At 40.4% G+C, this 23,928-nt stretch overlaps 1 protein-coding gene across 7 annotated transcripts in view; it reads right to left on the bottom strand.

Annotated features, from left to right (window-relative positions):
• Positions 1-23,928, bottom strand: part of SPTBN1 (spectrin beta, non-erythrocytic 1) — a 243,093-nt gene that overhangs the window by 85,031 nt on the left and 134,134 nt on the right. For all 7 annotated transcript variants that reach the window (XM_072987493.2, XM_078382288.1, XM_072987500.2 and 4 more), the window contains one exon: positions 6,445-6,596. In XM_072987493.2, coding sequence (XP_072843594.2) covers positions 6,445-6,596 — 152 coding nt within the window. The remainder of the gene's footprint in view (positions 1-6,444; positions 6,597-23,928) is intronic.

Here is a 23,928-nt window from a genome sequence, read left to right on the forward strand (position 1 = left end):
GCACACAGAGCCCGCACCCCCCCAACCGGTCCGCAGTCTGAAAAAGGTTGGGGACCACTGTCTTGGAGGGAAGAAAGGAAATACGCACTCCTTCGTCTTGCCCCCTTCCAGATCCTCAGATGACCTTATTCTACTTCAAAGTCTCCTTCACATAGCAAACTGAAAGCATAAGAACAATAGACACAACCCACAATTCTTGAGTCCTGAGATCTTTCTGAATAGGTAAAGCCTTCTGAGCTATGATTTGGTCAAATACGGTTTGTTGTGATGCCTAAACTAAAATTGTAGGTCAGGATCAACCCCTTACGAGAAGCTCACTTGGGAAATGAAGGCTGACATGATGAAAAGAAGAAAAAGCAGGACACAGGCAAGTTTTTTTTCCCTCTAGCCTAGAAATCAACCTGACAAATCAATGGGGTTTAATTATCCCTGTCAGAATACAGACAGTAGTAATTAAGACCTGTGAGCTGGAGAAATGCTTAGCTGACCTGTGGTGAAGGGGAGAGGAAAGTGAATCCAAGATCTGTTTTGCCTTCCAGCATGTGCACGCACCACTGCGTTCATTACTCTTGCTCATAAGTATTCTTAAGCACTCCTGCATACTCTCATTTTCATGCTGGCACTTTATAGAAATAAAACAAAATACCGTTTCCCCGAAAATAACACCTAACCTGAAAATAAGCCCTAGTATGATTTTTCAGGATGCTCGTCATATAAGCCCTTCCCCAAAAATTAGCCCTAGTTACGTGAAAGCCCGCCCTCCACCATTGTGCCGCAACCAGAAGAAGATGACATGACTGTATTTGAATCAACGTAGATGGTTGTACATGAAAAAAATAAAACACCCCCTGAAAATAAGCCCTGATACTTTTTTAGGAGCAAAAATAATATATAAGACTCTGTCTCATTTTTGGGGAAGCAGGATAGGAAGAAAACAGGAACAGAAATGTTAATTTTCATCATCTTAGCTCTGCACATCTAGCATGCTGCATCTTGAAGATCAGGAAAATGGTATTTTAAGGCAAGTACTGCTACAGTTAGAATATCATACATTTTAAATCCAAATCAGGGGGAAATCCTCAACTTGTCTATCAGTGTCTATAGCAAAAAGTCAATGGAGAGGAGTGTCATTGACACCGACCGACAATAACTACATGCAACAGAGGACAGAGGCTGAACAGAAGAACGGCCAGAGGGGGTAGTGCAACATGTCACTTGAAGTGCTAGGACATTGCAAGCTTGCACCTTCCCCTCACTGTTCCAACTTCTACATGCAGAGTCTCTGGATCCTGTTTCTTTGAAACATACGAGGAAGACCTCAGTTATGACAACTCGTAACGATGGGCATATTTTGCTGAAAGACGTCCTGACCACCAGTAATATTCTTCTCTGCACTCGAAAAGATACACCATAATGCTGGAAACCAAGCCCTTTAAGAAATTGTTGAGGGAGCTGGTTACACTTAGCCTAAAGAAGACGAAAAGGTGATCTGAAAGACATATGCAAATATTTGAAGGGCTGTATATTCCTTTTGAATGGAGTTGGGCTCAATGATCAAGTCCTGTTGAGCTCTACTGTAATACTGTTTATATTCTCAAAGGACAGGAGGAAGGAGAAACAGATGACCTTTTCATAATCTTGCTTAGCAACTTAGCAGGGCCGTTTGATGTGTTTGTTTTCTTACATTCTTCATTCTTGCCTGTAAGAATGAAATAAGTTCAGTGTTCCTAAGACGAGACTACTTCTAGTCTATACTAGGGAGGTCAATCTTCACTGCAGAGAAGTACTGCTGTAAAACATCTGGGCACCCTACGTTTTCTCATTGATAACCTTAGTCATTTGCCCTTAGGAATTACGTTATTCAGGATAGAGACTAGATCTTGAGAAATAATGTACATTCATGCAGAACAGAATGGTTTGTTCTTGGATTGAGAGACCTAAATTGGTTGAACTCTACCAAAATTCACGATGGGACTCAATTCGGGAGACTAAAATTCAATTCCTTGTCCCTCATTGGCTAAATTCTGACCAATTCTCCAGGCTTACAGGCAGAGATACACTCAGTGAAACAAATAATAATAAACACACTTCCTTCTCTTTCAGTGCTTTATATGAGAGTACTAAACCACTGAAAATGGGCGGAGGTGACTCGACAATGAGGAATGCAAAACTGGCTTCCTTGCTCACTGTGTTTATGTTTGTTTAAGAATTCCAGTTGTGTGCATAGCACACATTTAGTAACACAGGCTTAATTCCTTCTAATCTTTTCTCCCACCCTGCTGCTTACTACAACAAAGAGCAAAATTTAGCAGAAAGGATCAGTTTACGTGAGCTAACTTTAGGGTTTTCGGAAATTATGATGAATTTATTGTTAAAGTACAGAACAGCCAAACAAGCATTTTTTTGTCCACACAAAGGCTTTTGCGTAGTCAATGAAGCAGAAGGAGATGTTTTTCTGGAACTCTCTGGCTTTCTCTATAATCCAGCGCATGTTAGCGATTTGGTCTCTAGTTCCTCTGCCCCTTCGAAATCCAGCTTGTACTTCTGGGAGTTCTCGGTCCACATACTGCTGAAACCTACCTTGTAGGTTTTTGAGCATAACCTTGCTAGTGTGGGAAATGAGTGCATACGGTACTTGGAGCATTCTTGGCACTGCCCTTCTTTGGGATTGGGAAGTAGACTGATCTTTTCTAATCTTCTGGCCACTGCTGAGTTTTCCAAACTCGCTGGCATATTGAGTGTAGCACCTTAACAGCGTCATCTTTTAAGATTTTAAATTGTTCAACTGGAATGCCATCACCTCCACTGGCCTTGTTGTTAGCCATGCTTTCTAAGGCGCACTTGACTTCACTCTTCTGGATGTCTAGCTAAAGGTCAGCAACTACATTGTCTGGGTTGTCCGGGGTATCCAAATCTTTCTGATATAATTCCGCTGTGTATTCTTGCCACCTCTTCTTGATGTCTTCTGCATCTGTTAGGTCCCTACGATTTGTGTCCTTTATCATGTCCATCTTTGCACAAAAGGTGCCTTTAATATCTCCAATTTTCTTGAACAGATCTCTGGTTTTTCCCTTTCTATTATTTTCTTCTATTTCTTTGCACTGTTTATTTAAGAAAGCCCTCTTGTCTCTCCTTGCTATTCTTTGGAAGTCTGCATTCAATTTTCTGTAACCTTCCTTATCTCCCTTGCATTTTGTTTCCCTTCTCTTCTGTGCTATTTGTAAGGCCTTGTTGGAGAGTTCGGACTAAATGTGATCCACCTGGAGCAGGAACTGGCAAGCCACTCCAGATTTGCGCCTCTCTAGATGTTGCTAAACTACAAATCCCAGAATCCCTTGCCACTGGCCATCCTGAGAAGAGCTGATAGGGATTTCAGCTGCAACAAAATCTGGAATTCCTGGATTTCCCTATCCATGTTATAATCCAGTAAATGAAAATATACCGGTAATATCAATAAAGTATAAGAACAATTGGAATCTACCAACAATTAAAACCATCACAGCAAATTTAGAAACAGCTGGCTAGGGACAGTTACAGCTATTTTTTCTTATCTATACAATTAACGGCATGAAATATTAATGAATATCCACATAACAAGATCAATAAACTTCCACTAAAGATTAATGACGGCATGCAAGACACATACCAAGCTTTTAGAAATGTAGCATTTCATTTGGTCTATACCAGCTCCAGGCTTAGTTCCTGAAGAACGCCACAATGTGTCAAGCCGGAGCTTTTTAGATAAGAATATAGTCTGTGTTGCCAATACTTTTATACATCTGGAGACTCAGTCTCCCATTTGTATTTATGCCACCAGTGGACATACCAGTTCCTTCTGATTTGAATCATTTATACAGGAAAGTACCTCCTTTGGTAATGTCTTCAAGCAGTAATATTGAAGGCACCTAAAAAAGCATTATAATTTGGGATATAGTTTGGACAAAACTCATGCCACAGTATATTTGCTAGTCTTAAAGGGCTATTAGGTTCTTTGATCTTCTCCCTGTAACATAGCCCAATTGCGTTTCGGAAGTATGTCTTGATGGATAACCATCAGCCCAAAGAGAAACACTTCTATAGCAGATCAATTATTAAGTGAAAATACTAAAGCTGTAAAGCAGGGCTGGCCTTAGGACTATTTCCACTTATTCATATCCACATTCAGCCATGCTGGAGTTCTGAGGGCATAAAGGTTGAGTGATATTCTGGCTGCCTCCCAGATGTATTTCTCAAAAATGAATTGGAAGATGGTGAAGAAACTGGCAATTTTTAAAAAAGCACACATCACCCAGAATTCCCTAGTGGCTGGCAGATTCTTTGACTCTCCTCTTTGGGAGAAAGACCCACTACGATGCTAAATAAACATGCCTTGCAATCTGTAAAAAGTGAAATTTATAAGCCACAGCAGAAGTTCCTGCCACTGATGCTTTATCCGAATTTTGGGCTATAAAATCTAGGAAACACCCTCAATTTCAGACACTGGTAAAATGGTAAAGTGTGGATCTGTGTTCTCCAGTGCTTAAATAAAATAAATATTAGCATATGCAGAGAACAATTATAACCAGAAGGGCCTCAGCAAATGGGATTAGAAAGCAAAGCCTGTTAACACACTTTGGAATGCATGTAATTATCTCAAGGTTTTCACAAACTGCCTTATCTATATGATTGTTTGCTGTAGAAGGTATGCTAGAATGTGCTCTTCAAATACAAAAAGCAAAAACTCACATTCACAACCACAATTCGCTCTAAACACAAAGTGACTGTTCAGAAATTTCGTTTTTATCCAATTCATTTTCAACATTCAGTCTTACAGCTGTTTTAGACTTCAACTCCCTGAATCTCTTAGCATTGGACCTGCTTCAGGGAATGGAAGTCCAAAACACGCAAAGGATAAAAGGCTGAAAACCACCATATTATAATAAAGAATTCATAAAGTGTTAATGACTCTGGCTGGAGAGCTCAGTGGTATAGATATCTGGCTGCAGAGCCAAAGGTTGGGAGTTCAATTCCCCACTGTGCCTCACAGGAGAAAAGCCAGCCTATGTGGCCTTGGGCAAGCTGCACAGTCCCAGGGCGCCCCTAGAGGAAGGGGGATAAAACAGCTGTGAGTATTCTCTACCTCGAAACCCTGAAAAGCGTCACTATACAGTGGTGCCTCGCTTAACGACGATAATCCATTCCAGGAAAATAGCCGTTAAGCAAAAACATTGTAAAATGAAATTTAAAACCCCATTGAAACGCATTGAAACCCATTCAATGTGTTCTAATGGGGTAAAAACTCACGTCCAGTGAAGATTCTTCATACGGCGGCCATTTTTGCTGCCTGTATAGCAAGGAATCCATCCCTAAACACAGCGGGAAGCCATTTTAAGCACCCGGTGGCCATTTAAGCACCCGGCGATCAGCTGTTTAAAAAAAAATCATTTTGCGAAGAATCGGTTCCCGAAGCAGGGAACCGATCATTGCAAAGCGAAAAACCCCTATTCAGACCATTGTTTTGCTATCGCAATTGCGATCGCAAAAAGATCATCGTACAGCGATTTCATCGTAATGCGGGACAATCATTAAGTGAGGCACCACTGTAAATTGGAATTGGCTTGATGGCACACAATTATTATTATTAAAATGCTAATGATAAAAAAGAAGAAATAAAGAATGTACTTTTCCATGCGCAATATATAAAAACTATTGTTTGGCTACTTTTTCCCAAACATGTATAAAGCACCTTAATATGAATGTTTTTATTTCACTTCAAAATAATAGATTTCTGGCAAGAAACAGGACTATGCAACATTCTACTCAAGCTTGTCTACCCTTCCAAATGTCACAGTAGTATTAAATATGATAAACACCTACACTGAAGTATTTTCAGATCCCACACAGATAATGCTCCCTTCATTTTTCAATTATCCACATTTTCTTAAACCTCTACCTATTACATCTCTTGCAACTGTTATATAACTAGGGTAATACACTTACCTTAATTGCTACTCTAGCAACACCTTAATTTTAGAGCTTGCGTTTTGGGCAATGTATCACTAACAATATTTTTTTTCCAATGATAAAAATCCTTGAAGAAAAAGAAATGGTTTCTAAATGACACATTAAAAAATATGCTAGGAAAGTAAGGAATAACCATTACTAATTGCCCCTAAAATATAACACATGAGTGTTAACATTACAAATGGTGAAAAATTACTGGTATTTTTATCTACTATTATCCCATAAACTAACATCTTATACAGGTAATGTTACTTACAATGTCTTACTTTAAAGCTCTGACCTCGTAGAGTTATTAATGGCCCATAAACCTCACCTCTGAATTTTGTATTGGACATATGAAAATCACAGCAGAAGAATAAGTGGATAGTTTATGCTCACACTGATTTGTTAAAACTCTCTTAGAAATAGGACGCTTTAAAAATATTGAGAACAGGGACTTACAAGTCTCTCTCCCGAAAGAACTTCCAGCAGTTTGATAAGCATCCGTCCATCACGAAGATCAGTATATAAGTCCGTAATTCTACAGGATACACGTGCCAGGTGAGAGTTAACCCACTTAGTGAACGTCTTTTTCTGGACTGCCTCTCGTTCATCTGGTGGAGAAAAAAATGGTAATGCACCAGAGTTTAGTCATAAGAAATTTCATCTGGAACAGAAACGAACAGGGTGAATTTGATTTAAATCCAATTGCCAAACGTTTATAAAACATTTCAGCATGTATACATTACTGAAACAGCGACATTTACGTTGGCTTGGGCACGTCGTGAGAATGGCTGGTGGTCGGATTTCAAAAGATCTCCTGTATGGAGAATTAGTGCAGGGAAATCGCCCCAGAGGGAGACCACAGCTGTGATACAAGGATATCTGCAAATGGGATCTGAAGGCCTTAGGAATGGACCTCAACAGATGGGAAACCCTGACATCTGAGCGTTCAGCCTGGAGGCAGGTGTTGCATCACGGCCTCTCCCAATTTGAAGAGACCCTTGTCCAGCAGGCCGAAGCAAAGAGGAAGTCACAAAAGCAGCAAAACCAGGAAGCTGGACATGGGACAGATTGGATTTGTCTTCAGTGTGGAAGAGATTGTCACTCTCAAATTGGCCTCCTCAGCCACACTAGACGCTGTTCCAAGTCCGCCATACAGAGCACGTTACCATAGTCTTTCGAGACTGAAGGATGCCTAACTGATATGAATGTTTTTATTTCACTCCAAAACAATAAATTTATGATCAGAAAAAGGATTTAATTGATTTAAATTATGATTTAAATTTAAAAAAAAATCAATTTTGGGGGGCAATGAATTTTTTAAAAATCATTATTATAAATAATAATTCAAATCAATTAGATTTTTTTAAAAAAAAATTATCAGTCATACACCTTGGCATTTAGCAACTCTCCTTGCTTTTCTACCACCATTATAATGCAGGTGACAGGTGAGAATGGGGATTCAGAGAGTGACCACAGCAGGTCCGACTGATGGGAGTTGCTCATACGAGACTTACTAGTCAATATTTGTTGTTAATGTATGCCAGTCAAATGGCATAAATCTCAATGGCAAATTGCTGCTAATTAAGGACTTGATGTCTGTACTCGTTGCAGACCAGTTGTGTTAAGTAATAGGGTTCTGGCCATACAATTTATCAGGTCTGATATCACAACAATTACTCCTAGTACTAGTTATTTATGTCTCTCTTAGCTGCTTCCTATCTAAGTCATGGAGTACGTGAATCATCGTAGTAAGAATTCCATCTGCCATGCCCAATTTTTCGTACTAGAGGCCCACATGGCGTCTACTTTGCCCATTCCTGTTTCAAAGTAAGCCTTTTAATGATGAACTATATTGATGCTGCTGATTGACTTGCTGGCTGTTGTCGTCATAGAGTTTCAATATTGTGTCTATTTGTTTTTATGGCTGCTGCATTGATAGATGTTTTTCAGAGGTTTGTCTTTTTTTGCTAGGCATAAAATCTGGCTCTGTGCTGTTGTGGGCAGAACAGGAGCAGAGCATTATGAATAAACAGAGATGAGGAGCTGAAATACAACCATGAATAATACTGATAACACCCTATGTTTCCTATCATTAATTCCTTCAAACTTACGTTCCTGCCATCCTAAAGCATTGGAACTCAATCTTTGGCTGTTCAGATATTTTGGATGTGAATTCACAGAACTCCTGGCCATTGGCCATTCTAGTTGGGCCTTCTGGGACTGACATTTAAAATACCCTGCGGCTAAAGATAGAGAAATACTTCCTCACTAGATAACTTGCGGTACCTTAGTCTTAATCAATTTCACATTCCATTCAGCCTGAATTTGAAATAGGCTTGCTTATTTGCCTTAGATCTCCCAGTATAGAAGAAAAGTGGATGGATGGATGGATGGATGGATGGATGGATGGATGGATGGATGGATGGATGGATGGATGGATGGATGGATGGATGGATGGATGGATGGATGGATGGATGGATGGATGGATGGATGGATGGATGGATGGATGGATGGATGGATGGATGGATGGATGGAGAGATGGAAAAAACCTATGACATTTACACCAAAGAAGTATTTTTGAAAGAACTTTGAATGCTACTTATTCCACAATCTATGGGATATTTAAACGAAAAAAGCACTTTTGAGAAAAAAAAGCTCCTACGTTATTTACAAGTTATCTTACTGGAGGCTCACAATCAAAACATACTTCTCTCAGGTATTTCATCCTAATTTAAAACTACAGAGCTAGAAAAGAAGTGTATAATTTCCATAGGAAAGCTCTTTGGGACAGCATACTTCCTGCAATTATGTACTTAATGGATCTTAATCCAAACTCAATTAGTAATAAGCAAATAAGCAAACAAAACTTATATTATTTCTCTATTTGCTACATTTGTTAATATATAACAAAACCAGCAATCTTAAGGGTTGGATCATACTTTTGCACTACTAGAGAGCAGGCCGGGTAGGTGGGGCTCATCAGCCATGGAAGGCAGCCCATCTAGGAGAAGGAAAACTCCGATTTCAAACCTCCACTGCCTTGTGGCTATATCCACTCATGGAAAAGGCTTCAGGAGTTAACCTAGGGGCAAAATCCGGAGCTGGAGTCCCGAAGGCAATTTGTGTCATTCCGCCAACTCCTGCAATGTTGCTGGAACCAGTTGTATTGGCTCTTGCCTTTCCATTGGACCATTTCAGCAATGTGGAGAGGGGGGATCTGCTGCTTGGGTAACAGCCTATCCTCCATATTACTTTACCCGGGCTTCATGCTCTGGAGAGGACACTGCTCGATATAGAGCACGTTACCATAGTCTCTCAAGACTGAAGGATGCCTATGCTATTATAAAACATAATAAAACAAAGAAAAAGATTTTGTCCAGTTTTTCTTGACTGAAATAGATCTCGTAACTGACACATATGTGCACAGAGGGGGGTGCTAATACGCATGAAGCAAAATCAGGAAGGTCATCTTATTCTAAAGCCACATCCCATGCAAGGATAGTCTGGCTTTACAGAAAGCCATAGGTAAACAGAGTCCATCTTTACCTTAATCCTCAGCTATACTTTCACAACTATTTGCACAGCCAACGGCTATCCAACATTGTGTTTGCTGTTCCACATGAGATCCCACTCCAGACAGGCTGACCAACCAACGACCTTTGATTGCAAAATCACCTCCTCAAACTTTTATTTATATAGGAGAATAGTTTGAGAAAGAATCCCTATGGTTCAGTTGCAGAAGATGGTCCCACCCAGGTTGTAATCTGTGGTGTGCCCAGTTAAAGGCTTCAGAAGGATTCATACTTGACACCATGGGGGAAAAGACACAGCTATCAGTAGACAGTGACTTAATATAAAAAAAAGAGTGGCGGGGTGAATCTGTGATATCTACTCACACTGATTTAAAACATGATTTCAATCATTACCCAGATATACACTTGAGCTGATCACTTGATTTCCCCTTCCAAAAGTATACTCTTACTTTAATACATACTTTTCACACTACGTATTTTTCACAAAATTCTTGTCCACTTTGACTTCACCCCCAGAAATCTCTACTCACAGACGCTTCCAGTTGTAAATCTGCAACGCCTCAGATGTAAGGCAGAGCATAAAGGTTTTCCAACAAACAACCATTTTACTTTGGTAAGTAACCAATAACACAGTTACATTATTTAAATAAACAAATATAAACACATCCGCTCCATGACTTACGAGAGAGCACTACAAATATTTAATTGTATCGTATCACCTTCTACTAGACATGCCCAACATCTTTGACCTTTGCCGGTGAATACCTTGCACTTAGATGTAAGTGCTTCTCAACATGTAAAGAGGATCTTTCACTAGCAACGGGAGTCTTTTCATGCCACTCTGGATGTGATAAGGAGAATCTGGTGCACTTTAATGTCAACCTCACTACCGAAGAGAACACCACTGATCTCACAGATGCTACACTATGGGAATCATGGCCTTTACTAGGAAGGGAATTAATTATAATTCTGCTGGATTTAATTAGAAAGTGCTCAGGTTGCAAATTAGGGGGGGGGAACTAAACCTATATCGTTGGACAGCTCTCATAAAAATATAAAAGAAAATCCCAGATCCACAGATGGGCAGTAACTTTCAAGGAGTCTCGTGAGACAATAAATTGCTGTACTGTAGCCAAAACTCCACTCACAACCTGGGTTCAATCCCAGGTAGCCGGCTCAAGGTTCACTTAGCCCTCCAGCCTTCCAAGGTCAGCAAATTGAGTACCCAGCTTTCTGGGGAGGTGAAGTAATGTATAGCCTCCATAATTAACATGTAAACCTTCCAGAGAGTGCCTTAAGCTTTATGGGGAGGTATGTCTATAAACAGCACACTTTGCTTTATTAACATCAGATGGACATGGTGACACTGTGGGTTAAACCGCAGAAGCCTCTGTGCTGCAAAGTCGGAAGACCAGCAGACGTAAGATCGAATCCACGTGATGGAGTGAGCTCCCATCGCTTGTCCCAGCTCCTGCCAACCTAGCAGTTCGAAAGCATGTAAATGCAAGTAGATAAATACAGTAAGTACAACCACAGTGGGAAGGTCACAGCGTTCCGTGTCTAGTCGCGCTGACCATGTGACCACGGAAACTGTCTACGTACAAAACGCTGGCTCTGCGGCTTGGAAACGGGGATAAGCACCGCGCCCTAGAGTCGGACACGACTGGACTAAATGTCAAGGGGAACTGTTACATATTAGCATCAGATAGAAATGTGAGAGCTTTTGAGTCCTCTAGAACCTCTTTGGAATAGGTGGTTAAAATAAATTGGAGGAGGAAATAGAGAGGAAGTCTAAGAATCTGGGTAGCTGCTTTAACCTAAGGAGATCTGTAATAAAGTTCTGCCCAAGATGTCAAGTGGGGCCTGATGAGCCCAAGAACCATGAGGTTATCAAAATAACACATTTTTGGACTTCTCTGACTCCCTGCCACCTTTTCCCCCATGTAGCTTGACTGAGGGTTCTAGAGCAGTGGTCCCCAACCTTCGGCCTCCAGATGTTCTTGGGCTTTAACTCCCAGAAATCCTGGCCAGCAGAGGTGGTGGTGAGGGCTTCTGGGAGTTGTATTCCAAAAACATCTGGAAGCCCAAGGTTGGGGACCACTGTTCTAGAGAATGTGAACACTCACAAACCTCTGAGGGTCCATTTCTGGCTTTTTGCCTTATGGTTTTAGTCTTATGAATCAAACTGGCTCCATTCTTTTTTTATAAAGAGCAAATACTACGGGCTCAGATAGAACAATTATTTGATCTAATGTAAGACAGTGACACATCTTATTGCTCAAGGCACTCCACTCTTCCCAAGTCAAGAGACACGACAGTCACTTTACTTAGGCACCTAGCATGAGTGCAGTGATGAATTCTGAACTGCAAGTATTCATCAACTGAGACTAAAAATTAGTCTAATTAGTATAGTAAGTCATGGTTAGAGCAGGCCCATATGAATCAATGGAACTTATGGAGGAGTTGACTTATTATATACCCATTAATTCAATGGCTTGTTCTAGAGCAATTTGCTGCACTAATTTCAACAGCTTTTGGGGCAACATGTTAACAGAAAGAAAGGGCTAGTAGCAAACCAATCCCCATATGGTAAAATATTTTGTGAATTAGGCTAACTAGAGAAGACCATACTCATCCTAAAAAGGCTATGCTATAAATCTCTAATACATGCAACGTATTGACATGGAATTTAATCAGTGCTGCTTCTTTGATGCCAATACATAGCTTGAATTTTACTTTTTATTTTATTTTATTTTTTTATTATTTTCCAAAACAAATACATCAATACAAAATACCAACAATCTAAAACCCAGTGCACCCACATACCCGCAGGACCCTTTGGAGTAGTTTTTTTATTACGAACCTCTTTACCAAAATTATATTGATTGTTGCTTAGACGCTTTCCCCTTTCCTTTCACTAATATAAATTCAATAAATCTACCCCAAATAGCATAAAAATATTCAAAACGTATCTCCCCTCTTTTCATCTTTAATTCAGTAATCAATTTGTCATTTAACGCAATGTCCTATACGTCGTTATACCAATCTTCTAATTTAATATCATGTTTGTCTTTCCAGTATCTAGCTATTAATAATCTAACACTTGTCTTAAAATTAGAAATCAATTCCTTCGAGTAATACTGTAATCAAGTTCTATCTTATCAAAAATTGACAGGAAAGCAATTTTTGAGTTAAATTCAATATCTTTTCCAAATATATCGCATATTTCCTTAAAAATCAATTTCCAAAATTTCTGACTCAATTTACACTCTCACCACATATCATAATACGTGCCAATTTCTTCATCACATTTCCAACAGGCTTAGAGTAGCCTGAATTTATTATGTTCAATTTCACCGGAGTCATGTACCACCTCAGACTAATTTTTTTAAAAATTCTCCTTTATTCTTACCGACATTAATCTTAGAACTCTCATCTTCTAAATTTTTATCAAATCCTCTGTTCTAATTTCTGTCTTTGAATCATGTTCCCAAATTGATTTTAATTCTTCTATTTCAATTTCATTTTCCTCCTGATCCAAAATTAGGTTATAAATTTTACTTTCTACTCCCTTCTTCAAAGCATCCTTCTGCATGTCTTCATGTGATGATAGAAATTGTTCATACTTAGTATATTCTCTACATTTGCCATTAATCCTCAACCATTCATTAGTCCATCTGTCTAACTGAATATAATTGTACCATGATAATTGATTAGTTTGAAATTTTGCTATAATCTGATCCTTCAAACTCATTTTGACCATCCAATCCTTCAATCTGGCAACTTTTTTATCCTTAAACAAATCAACAAAGCCCTTAAAGTTGGTGCTGTCCTCTGAAGATGCCAGCCACAGAGACTGGCGAAACATTAGGAAGAACAACCTTCAGAACGCGGCCAAAGAGCCCGAAAAAACCACAACAACCCTTCAAGTTTGCTGGGAAATTTTCTATTTCACTCACTAATTTTAGTGGTGAAGTAAAAGGACAAAACTTCTTTTTGTATCTGTTCCACACATTTAACATGTTTCTTAAAAAGAGGTTATTTACCTGATTTATAATATTTCTTTTTACTGCACTGAACAAGTATTTTTCAATATTTCCATGCATTTCTGAGGATTCCATATCCCACCAAATTAATCTTCCTTCATCTCCAATAAATCTTAGTTGATTCGCTACATAATAATTCTTTATACAGTAGTGCCTCACATAGCGATCGCTTCATTTTACGACAAAATCGCTTTGCAACACATTTTCTGCGATCGCAAAAGTGATCACTTTGCGATGTTCCCTAAGGGGAAATTTCGCTTTGCAATGATCGCAGGGAAGCGATAATCGCAAAGCCCCCATTTTCGGCCAGCTGATCGGTGGTTTCAAAATGACTGCCGGGTAAACAAAATGGCCGCCCGCTGTGTTTAGGGACGGATTCCTCGCTTACCAGGCAGCGAAAATGGCCGCGCTATGGAGGATCTTTGCTGAACAGTGAGTTTTAAGCCCATAGGAACGCATTGAAAGGGTTTCAATGCGTTTCTATGGGCTTTTTAATATCGCATAGCGACATTTTCGTTCTGCAGTGATTTTTGCGGAACAAATTAACGTCACTATGCGAGCCACCACTGTATTGGGAATACCTAACTCTCTACTTTTTTTAGTCTTATACCAATTATCTTTTATTTATTCTTGATTTTTTTTACCTTTATTACAAAATCCCTTAATTAATCCCTGCCAATACTTAAAATCATTTTCTTGAATTTTACTTCAGAGTAGACACATACAGGGTTCTACTTTACTTCATAAAGGAGCAGGGCACAGCAGGGAGTTTAAAAGAGAGAAAGGCAAAGCCTCCAGCAATGTGCAAAAATAATAATTTATTCATGCATGGAAATTGTCTATCGTGTTTCAATAAAGTACTGTAATATACAAGAATATATTCCTAGGAGTAGAGTACATTAATAACATATAAAGAAACCAAATATTAGAAGTGTTACAAAATGCAAAAGCAACTGATTGTCCTCCTCTGGTGAGGGTTTTAAATTATCTGCAGCCTTTACCAACCAAAAGCCTTCCAGATAGGTTCTGTTACAACTCCTATCCTAGATTTGAGCAAAATATGCATTACACCAAGATTTTAGAGCTCGTTCCTGTCTGATTCAGCTGCAATATTTACAAGGGCAAATGTATTATCATTGTTTTAAAACACACTATTTATTCTGTTCAATACCTTTTGGTATTGCATTTCATAGATAATGGTGTCTTAAATTTGCCTGTGAGGAATACCCATTGGTCTAACTTCTGAGTAGACACATACAGAATTGATCTGTAGACTCATGGAGTTGGAAGGGGCCTATAAGGCCAACAAGTGCCACCCCCCTTGGCTCAAGGCAGGAACCCTAATCAAAGCAGATCAGGCAGATAGTGGTCCGAAGGTCTCTTGAATGCCTCCAGTGTTGGAGTGCTCACCACCTCCAAAGGGTAATTGGTTCTATTGTCATACTGCTCTAACAGTTAAGATGTTTTTCCTGATATTCAGCCTAGATCTGGCTTCCTGTAGCTTGAGCCCTTTATTACATGTCCTGGGTGACTGAGAACAGATCCTGCCCTCCTCTGTATGACTACCTTGTATGTATTTGAAAAGTACTATCCTATCTCCTATCTGACTGGATTTTTAGTACTACTTGTGTTCTCTAGTTTGAGAGTTTTCCATTTCAGAAACTGATTTTCTAAAAAAAATATTTGTATACTTATTTTCTTTAATATTACCTTTTAATGATGTAAGATGCCTCTCTCTCTATATTGTTCTTAGCTTTAAATATAGTCTTTTAATGACATTAACCGCTGTTGTATATTCATTGTTTTCAACTTCAACTACAGTATTGTCTTTCTATGTTGCAAGCCGCCTTGGGTCCTTTTCAAGGAGACACGTGGGGTAAAAATATTTTAAATAAATAACCATCCTTGTTGCCCCCTGAAATTGCTCCAAGTTTGTTGGCATCCTTGATTCAAATTTTCATGTTCATTTCAGTGTTCCTATTAATTTTATATGTGTTTTGTCTTTATAGGACCCCAAAGATGCTACAATTCAAATGCTTTGTGGCAAACTAGCACAAATCAATGCTTTGTTTTCAGAAGAGTTTGAAGCTTTGTTGATTTCCCCCTTCCTCACAGGTACTGTATCTCTTACTCAGCCTTTGGGAGGTGTGAAGCTTTGTTGATTTCCCCCTCCCTCACAGGTATATCTTACTCAGCCTTTCGGAGGTGTGGGGCGTCACAAGGCTTTTTCTGATCTCTTGCTAGACCATGCCCAATGTGTCAAAGACCTTTGGCCCATTTTCTGTTCTAAAAAAGGCCTTCATTCTCTGTTATACCTCTGCCTCGTGACTGCCAGAGCACATCGAACTGCTATTGCAACATCAGCATGTTAAAAATCCAACGTGACACTGCAAAGTTAAACCTTTTCAACAGCCTGAACAAAGGGAAGGTCCAAATCATTATCCAGCAAGGCTGCATTGAAACAGTGAACGCCTATGAATGCGTGGAAACTTGAAATTTGAATTGTTCTTGGAATCATAGAATAGTTGAGTTGGAAGGGGTCCTAGGAGGCCATCAAGTCCAACCCCATGCTCAATGCATGCATAGGCAACTATCCTACTGTTCGCTACATCAACGAGCAGAGTTGGGGATGGAGGGTATGAAAGGAATCTTGTGTTCAGTTCAGCAATAAACTGATGGAACAATCACTATTTACTCAAGAGTTAAGTTCTTGTAAACGGAGTACTCTATGTCAAAATCAAATTGTTCAACTTATTTATTTATTAAAAGTACTGGTTAATCTTTTTCCTACTCACGAGCTCTCTACCCCTGCTCTGGCTATGCTGCAGCCATCAAGCATGTTCCAGATTCACAAGCTAGCATACATAACAAAAAACACACTGTCAGAACATTAGGCCACTGGGGCAGTTTATGGACTTGATTTTCACAGAGAGAATTTCAAGGAGGTTGCATCAGCTTGCTGTGTAGTGGAAACATCAGCTGAAAGTTTCTTCTGGGGAGTTTTACAACCAGCCAAGGTTTCTTTGTAGGTGGGGTTCTCTTGCTGCCTTCAGACTCATAAATCCAATGGACAATTTCCCTTCCTGCTGCGCTAAGCCTGAAACGACCTAAGACTAATTAAATGCTGCATGGTTTTCCCCAAAGGGCGAAATGTTTTTGTGCGTTACAGCAAAAACAGGAAGGGCTCTTGCAGCACTTCAAAGACTACCCAGTTTCATTTGGCAGAAGCTTTCATAACCTGTAGCCCACTTCTTGAAGGGGGTGCTCCTGGATGCGTGGATTCAGCCTGGATGGATGCCCAGGTCTCCATAGTGGCCAGCAGTGCCTTTGCACAATTAAAACTAGGGTACCAGTTGCACCTGTTCCTTAAGAGGTCTGATCTGGCCATGATGACACATGCCTTAGTTACATCTTGGCTGGATTACTCTATAAGGGGGCTGCCTTTGGAAAGTGTTTGGAAACTCTAATGAGTCCAAAATATTGCAGTCTGTTAACCAGGGCTGGTTCCAAGGAACTTATAACTCCCCTGCTACAGCTGCTGATCCACTTCTGGGCCAAATTCTAAGTGTGGTTTTTAACCTTAAAAGCCCTAAATGGATTTGGTCCAAGATATCTGTGTGAGACACGGGGCGAGAAAGTAGAAGCTCTCGCCGGAGTGTCATCCTCCCTCAGGAAGGAACAAGAGGTACAGACAGACCCGCCTACACCACCTGTCAAGACTATACAAAGGAGAGTTGACACCCGTGAGTTAAGAGCGGGAACTGTCAAAGATGACGGTGGCCACTCGAACTGGGGAAGAATTGGCGGGAAGAGAAGAAAGAGGGAGGTCTGTCGTAGAGGCGGGAATGGGGGATATAAAAGGAGAAGTGGATATGATACCAGGGGGTTGGGAATTGATATGGGTAGAGGACCCATGGACTGGAAAATGGGAAAAGGTACGGGTCCCTAGGGAAAAAGCAGATTATCGAAGGAGGTCTGCCACCACGCCCCTCTTATTGGGGGGGAGTCAGAAGCCCGAGAGTGGCATCAGAAACTCCGGAAGAAAAGGAGGCTGTAGAAATGGAAGAAAGAGAATGACAAGTATGGCATCTAGAAGAAGCCCAGAGGAGGGGATTCCTGACAGACCATGGGGTCCCATTCAAGGAGAGGAGACCCACTTGGAATTTGAAGGGGGAGATGAAGAGACCATTCTGTTATTAGAGACAGAGACTGAACCGGTTGAGTTGGAAAACAGCAATCCCTTTTTTGAAGAGGCCTTGGAATAGTTTGAACTATAATCCGTTTGATAGAGACATTTGGATGCCCTCATGGGACCTGTTGGCCACGACAGACATTCTGCAAGCAAGCATGGACCTTTCCCTTAAATGACTCATTGACAAAGGGAATTTTTTAAAGGAATTATTTTATTCTGCTGTTTTACTTGCTTTTTTTTATATTGCTCTGGTTTGTGATTTTTAAAATGATGATATCAGTTTTAATGATTTTTAAGCATTGTAATAATTTATATTATTTAGCTTCTAACTTTGTTTTTTAGTACTGTGAGCCAATTTGGATCCATTAGGAGAAAGGTGCAATATAAATATTTTAAATAAATAAATAAAATTAATAAACTGTGTTGTTGTTTTTTACTTTTAAAAAAATTGCAGGATATACAAGTGGTCATAGATGAGTCACATTTTGGTAACTACTGGTCTACTGATAAACACATTGACGTAAGACAAGGTGGCCACTTGGTGCCCCCCATGTCCTCTGTGGGTTAGAATGACTTTAGATGTCAATGGTCTCTGGCCAAAGCACTGAGAATGTATGTGGCAAGTTCTGACTGGATCAATGCACGGCTTGTTTGAGCCCCCAGTGTCCCCCTTTCCACAGATGCAACTGACACCCATTCTGGTTTCAAAATTCAACTTTTACTTGCAGAACACAGAAAAAACTATTTACAATATCAAAAGGTTCAACTTTCTCTTCCATAGCCCCCAAGTCTCTAGGGGGCCCATCTTAAATCTATGGGTCCACAGGTTTCTCCCTGTAGTGGCAACGGTAACAGGGGCGGTGTTTCTTCTCCCCATCCGTCTCTCTCTTGTGAGGGTCGCTCTGAGGACACATTTCTCCACCATCTTGTGGGGGATATCTCCCATAAGAGATCATTAACTTCTCCCACTTATGGCTCCATAGGTTTTTTTTATCCACACCTATTCCCATCGTTCTGGCAATATCTTTGCCTCCTTCCATGTTTCTACCACTCCTGCTTCTACTTCCCTTCTTTGTTTACTTGCCCCCCTTATATACACGCTCCCTTCTTCATCCCTTTATATACACTTCACCTCCTTTTCCCACCTTTTTCTGGTCTTCTTCCTCCATCCCTATTGCACGGTCCTTTTTCCTCCTCCCCTTCTCTCTGTCTCTTAGCCCCATCTTGATGTCCTATCTTTTCCCAACAGGCGGCTTCTTTCTATCTTCGTCCACCCTTCCCTCACATTGTGTCTTCCAAGGTACAGTACTGGGGACAGCACTCAGGCAGTATAGGGTGTTTTTCCGTCTTCTCTCTGACAATCAGAACCACAAACGAGAAATATCAGCAGCCATGGTGATATGTAAGAAGCTGGAGCAGCAGAACCCAATCCGCTGGCCTGAGGGAGAAATTAAATCCACATGGCTTGTTCTCCTCTTTCATCTTCTAGCTACCTTACCATCTCACTGCAGGAAAAGAGAGATAGACGGCAGTCTTGTTTCTTTGGCTCTCCCTAAGGGACCTTTGCCTCCCCCTTAGAAGTTTCCATTCAAACTGGTCATTACCTTTGTGACTTAAGTACTGCCAACTAAGCTTGCTACCTCTTCCCACACCCTTCAAACTCCCCTCCTGATCGTGTCATGTCTTTTAGCTTACAGATCTGCAGACATGGATTGTCTCTGGATCTCACGGAAGCACCGACCATTCTCAAAGCCCTTTTGGCTGGTGAGGTTTTTTTTTAAAGCTTTGGTTTATTAAATAATTATAACTTGTTCTTAACAATTAGCTAACCAGGCATGACATCTAAGGTTATGATAATCTTAACAGGGATGCACTTAATAAATGTGGGGAGGGGGGAAGAGACCAGGTTTCAGAATTTCTGAAGATTTCTATTTAAAGCCAGAGGATATGGGTGGAGCAGCAAATGTCTGATTAACAGGCAATAACGTTTGTTTCCCAGGGGGTGTATGTCCATTGGGGGAGGGGAGGGGACAATACGAGCATCTCACAAGGGATGGCCAGCAGGAAAAGGGAAGTAACTCTTTTGAGAGTTTCCACTGATAACAGAGAGAGTCAGACTTATCACAAGGCAACACCAAGGACAGGCATTTCCGTTGGCAGGAAACCTCAGAGGACAATGCGTCCTCCAGATATATGGCTAGTAACGTGGGATTACAGGTCAACACCTAAAGGCTCCTTATGGATGCCTCATTTAAGCCACCTGAGAACAAGAGTCACACAGACGTGGGACTGGAAGAAAGGAGATCCGTTTTCCTTAGGTTTACTTGCATGACTCACAAAGATGTATTCGTTCCCAGTATGTAGTTTCACAATACTGTAGCAATTAAAACTGAGATTACAATGGTGACAAAGTTCAGCCCCACCTCCGGGCCCAAAATGCACCCTCTCCAGTGCCTATACCTATACTGGATTTTCGTCATCATCATCATCTGGCCTCTACATGCATGGCTCTAGCACTCAAGCATCCACTCATAGTTTTTTAAGGTGTTTTTTTTTTAAATTTCCACATTAGCTTTGATGAGCCAGGGAACTCTTTCATTAAAAATAAACAAGGAAAACGATGTGGGAAGAGGAACAGGTGCCGCCGACAAGATTTACCGAGATCAAATACAACTCCCCAAAACTTTCAAGATCCACTCATAGGAATCCTGGTGCTGCCTTGTTGCGTGCTGATCTGCCCATTTTATTGGTGGGTATTATTTGATGACATTTTTCTGGTAGTCAGTCTCCACCCCTCACACCTGACAGAAAGGGTAACACACACCCCTCCATTTACAAGTGCCTTTGATTCCAAAACGAACCCAGATCCCACAAGGCCCAAATGGGCCCACTCCTGGCCTGCAAGGAACATGAGCGACATGACCTTGGAAGACGTGATTTTTGCTTCCAAAAATCCTGTATCCGCATGGACTTTTCACACAGCCCTTCTGCCTCACCATCATTCTGGTTTTGCAAAGAATAAATAAATAAAAGCAGTTCTACTTTGCTTGTCATGAAAACAAAGGCAATACAGTGTTTTAAAAGGGTCAAAGCAGAACAATGATTTGGGTTACATGACCTATTGAGTTGAACAATATGTCCCTATGTGTTATACAAAAGCAAAACACTCCCTGTTGAAACTGAAAGCACGCGCCTCAAAATGTCACGATGGCCACTTTGGATTTAGGAACGCTGAATGATGATTTTTGATTCTAAGCACTTTTGTTGTTATCTGCTGTCCAGTCAGTTCCAACCTATAGAACCAAAACCAAAAGCCATGGCTTCCTTTACTGAGTCAACCCATTTCATAGCTGTTCCCCCCTCCTTTCCTGTTGCTTCCACATCTTTTAGCAGAGTTGTGTTCCTCCCCCACACACAAGCAACCAGGATCCTGTTGTGCAGCTGTTAATTAAGAGTTCCTTTTTCGACTTGGGGGTAGGCATATCTTGTGTGCAATGAAACAAAGTTGTGCATATTTAAATCTAATAAATAAATAAATAAATAAATACTGTATTTTTCGCACCATAAGACGTACTTTTTCCCCACAAAACAGGGGGGTGGAAAGTCTGTGCGTCTTATGGAGCAAAGAAAACAGATTATATTTTCCTGTTTTCTTCTCCTAAAAAATTGGTGCGTCTTATGGAAAGGTGCATCTTATGGAGTGAAAAATACGGTAAATACATACATACATACATACATACATACATACATACATACATACATACATACATACATACATACATACATACATACATACATACATACATACATACATACCTACCCCAAAATAAAGAAGATTTCTTTAATTCATTAGCAACAATCTACCACTGACAATTACAACATTCCTGTTGCACAGGTGGAGCTGCGCAGACGGATACTGTCCAATAAGACCTTTCTTTTCACAATACAGTATGCCCAAGTTAGGATAGCTTCAGTTCATTCAGTTCATTCTAGTGAGAGCTTCAAGCATGTTTTCAACTAAAGCTTCTCCTCCAACACATTTCAAACAAATCTTTTCCATTTTCTTGCCCAGTTTCTTCACTGTCCAGCTTTCACATCCATACATAGTAACTAATAATACCATAGCATGGATGATCTTCAGGTATATATCTTGTAGTTCAGTGGTTCCCAAACTTGGGTAACCCAGATGTCTCCTAGGACTGCAGTTCCTAGAAGCCTTCGCCCACAACTATGCTGAGCAGGGCTTCTGGGAGTTGTAGTCCAAAACCTCCTGGGTTACCCAAAGTTGGGAGCCACTGTTCCAGTTCATTCATGGCTGCCCTTCCAAATCTCATTTTTATTCTGACTTCTTGACTGCAGATTTCCATTTGGACTGATCACTGAACTGAGCGATGGGGGTGGGGAGGGTGGGGGTGGAATTAACAATTCTGATTTCCTCATGGTCAAGGTCCAAGTCATGTTCTTCACTTGCAGTCATTATTTTTGGTCTTCTTGGTTTACTCCTGCTCATTTCTCTGGACTTACTTCTTCCAGGGAAACAACAAGCTTTCCCTGAGTGACGCCTGGGTGCGTTTTTTTTAAAACTGATTGTTCTACCTTATTTATCGCTTTGAATTTGTTTTGGTGTTGCTTGTGTTTTTTAGCACTGTATCATTGGATCTTAGTATTGTATACTGACTGCTGTTAGCTTAAATATTGTCTTTTGTTATATTGAATGAGGCAAGACCAAACGTTTCTGGAGTTTTGAATGAATATATCAAAGATAAAAATACCAGCCAAGTTCTGCTGTCTTTTACACTGGAGGAGTGAGTGGACTTTCATCATGATTTGTTTGTTTAGCATAAACCCACTTCCTGATACAGCAGTGAAAAAAGTTTTATAATTGCATCCATTCTGACATTTTCCGCAATGCTTTTTTTTTGATGGCAGAGGATAAAAAGAATTACTGTCTTAGATTTTTTCCTCAGATTAGTGAGCTTCCCAAACCTGTAATCATCAATCATAATTTGTATGGCACTTTTACTCAGCAACATATTTTACAGTCCCTTATCTTATTCGCTTTCCCACAAGGTTATAAAGTTGGAGGTCACAGATCAGTTCTGGTAACAAAGAATGAAGCCGGTACTAATTTGCCCAAAGCCATCAAGTGATCTCTCCTTGCTGAAGGAGAAACTGATCCCAAATCCTAAAAGGCTATTTTTGCCACAATCAGATGATTAAATCTCAACTGAATAAGCCAAGATATGAGTAGAACTTTTGCTTACCGATAAGGTTCCTTCTGAGTACATCAATGAAATGTGGAAAACGTCAAGCAACCATTGTTTATAATTTCGCCCAAACCAGGAAATTCTAGCCTAAATCTAATGTTATGCTAGTGGCCACTTGCTAGACCAGTGGGGCTTTTTCCTCTTTTTCTCTGTAACCCTCCATCAACATTATCAGTTCCAGAAAGATCACTCTGGAGTAGGTTTTAAAAGAGCTCAAGTAAAAGGAAATCAACCCCTCCTGGTTTTGTTACTGGAAACAGTTCCATCTGCAGAACAACTCTGCTAGATCCAGGTCTACAGTTACTACAACTGGAACAAGTCACAATCTTAAACCATAGTTTGAAGCTGGTTTAAGATTCTGATTTTGGCATCCACAGGTTCCCCTACAGCTCTGCAGTTCTAAGTTGCTGATGACGATCTATTAACCATAATTTCAAAGTCCGGGGGGGGGGGGGGAAGAAGGAAGATTGTGGTCAATAGAGGATTTCTATACAGTATTCTATATTGCAGGAGAAAGGGTTGCATTTGTGGGCAAAAGGATCACATGAAGTTAAAAGATAACTGCTTCTTGGAAGGAAAGCGATGACAAACCTAGACAGCATCTTAAAAAGCAGAGACATCACCTTGCCAACAAAGGTCCGCATAGTCAAAGCTATAGTTTTTCCAGTAGCGATGTATGGAAGTGAGAGCTGGACCATAAAGGGGGCTGACTGCCGAAGAATTGGTGCTTTTGAATTGTGGTGCTGGAGGAGACTCTTGAGAGTCCCCTGGATTGCAAGGAGATCAAACCTACCCATTATGAAGCAAATCAACCCTGAGTGCTCACTGGAAGGACAGATCCTGAAGCTGAAGGGGACAACAGAGGACGAGATGGGTGGACAGTGTCAACGAAGCTACCAACA

This window comes from Pogona vitticeps, chromosome 1 (assembly GCF_051106095.1).
Source record: "Pogona vitticeps strain Pit_001003342236 chromosome 1, PviZW2.1, whole genome shotgun sequence".
NCBI lineage: Eukaryota > Metazoa > Chordata > Lepidosauria > Squamata > Agamidae > Pogona > Pogona vitticeps.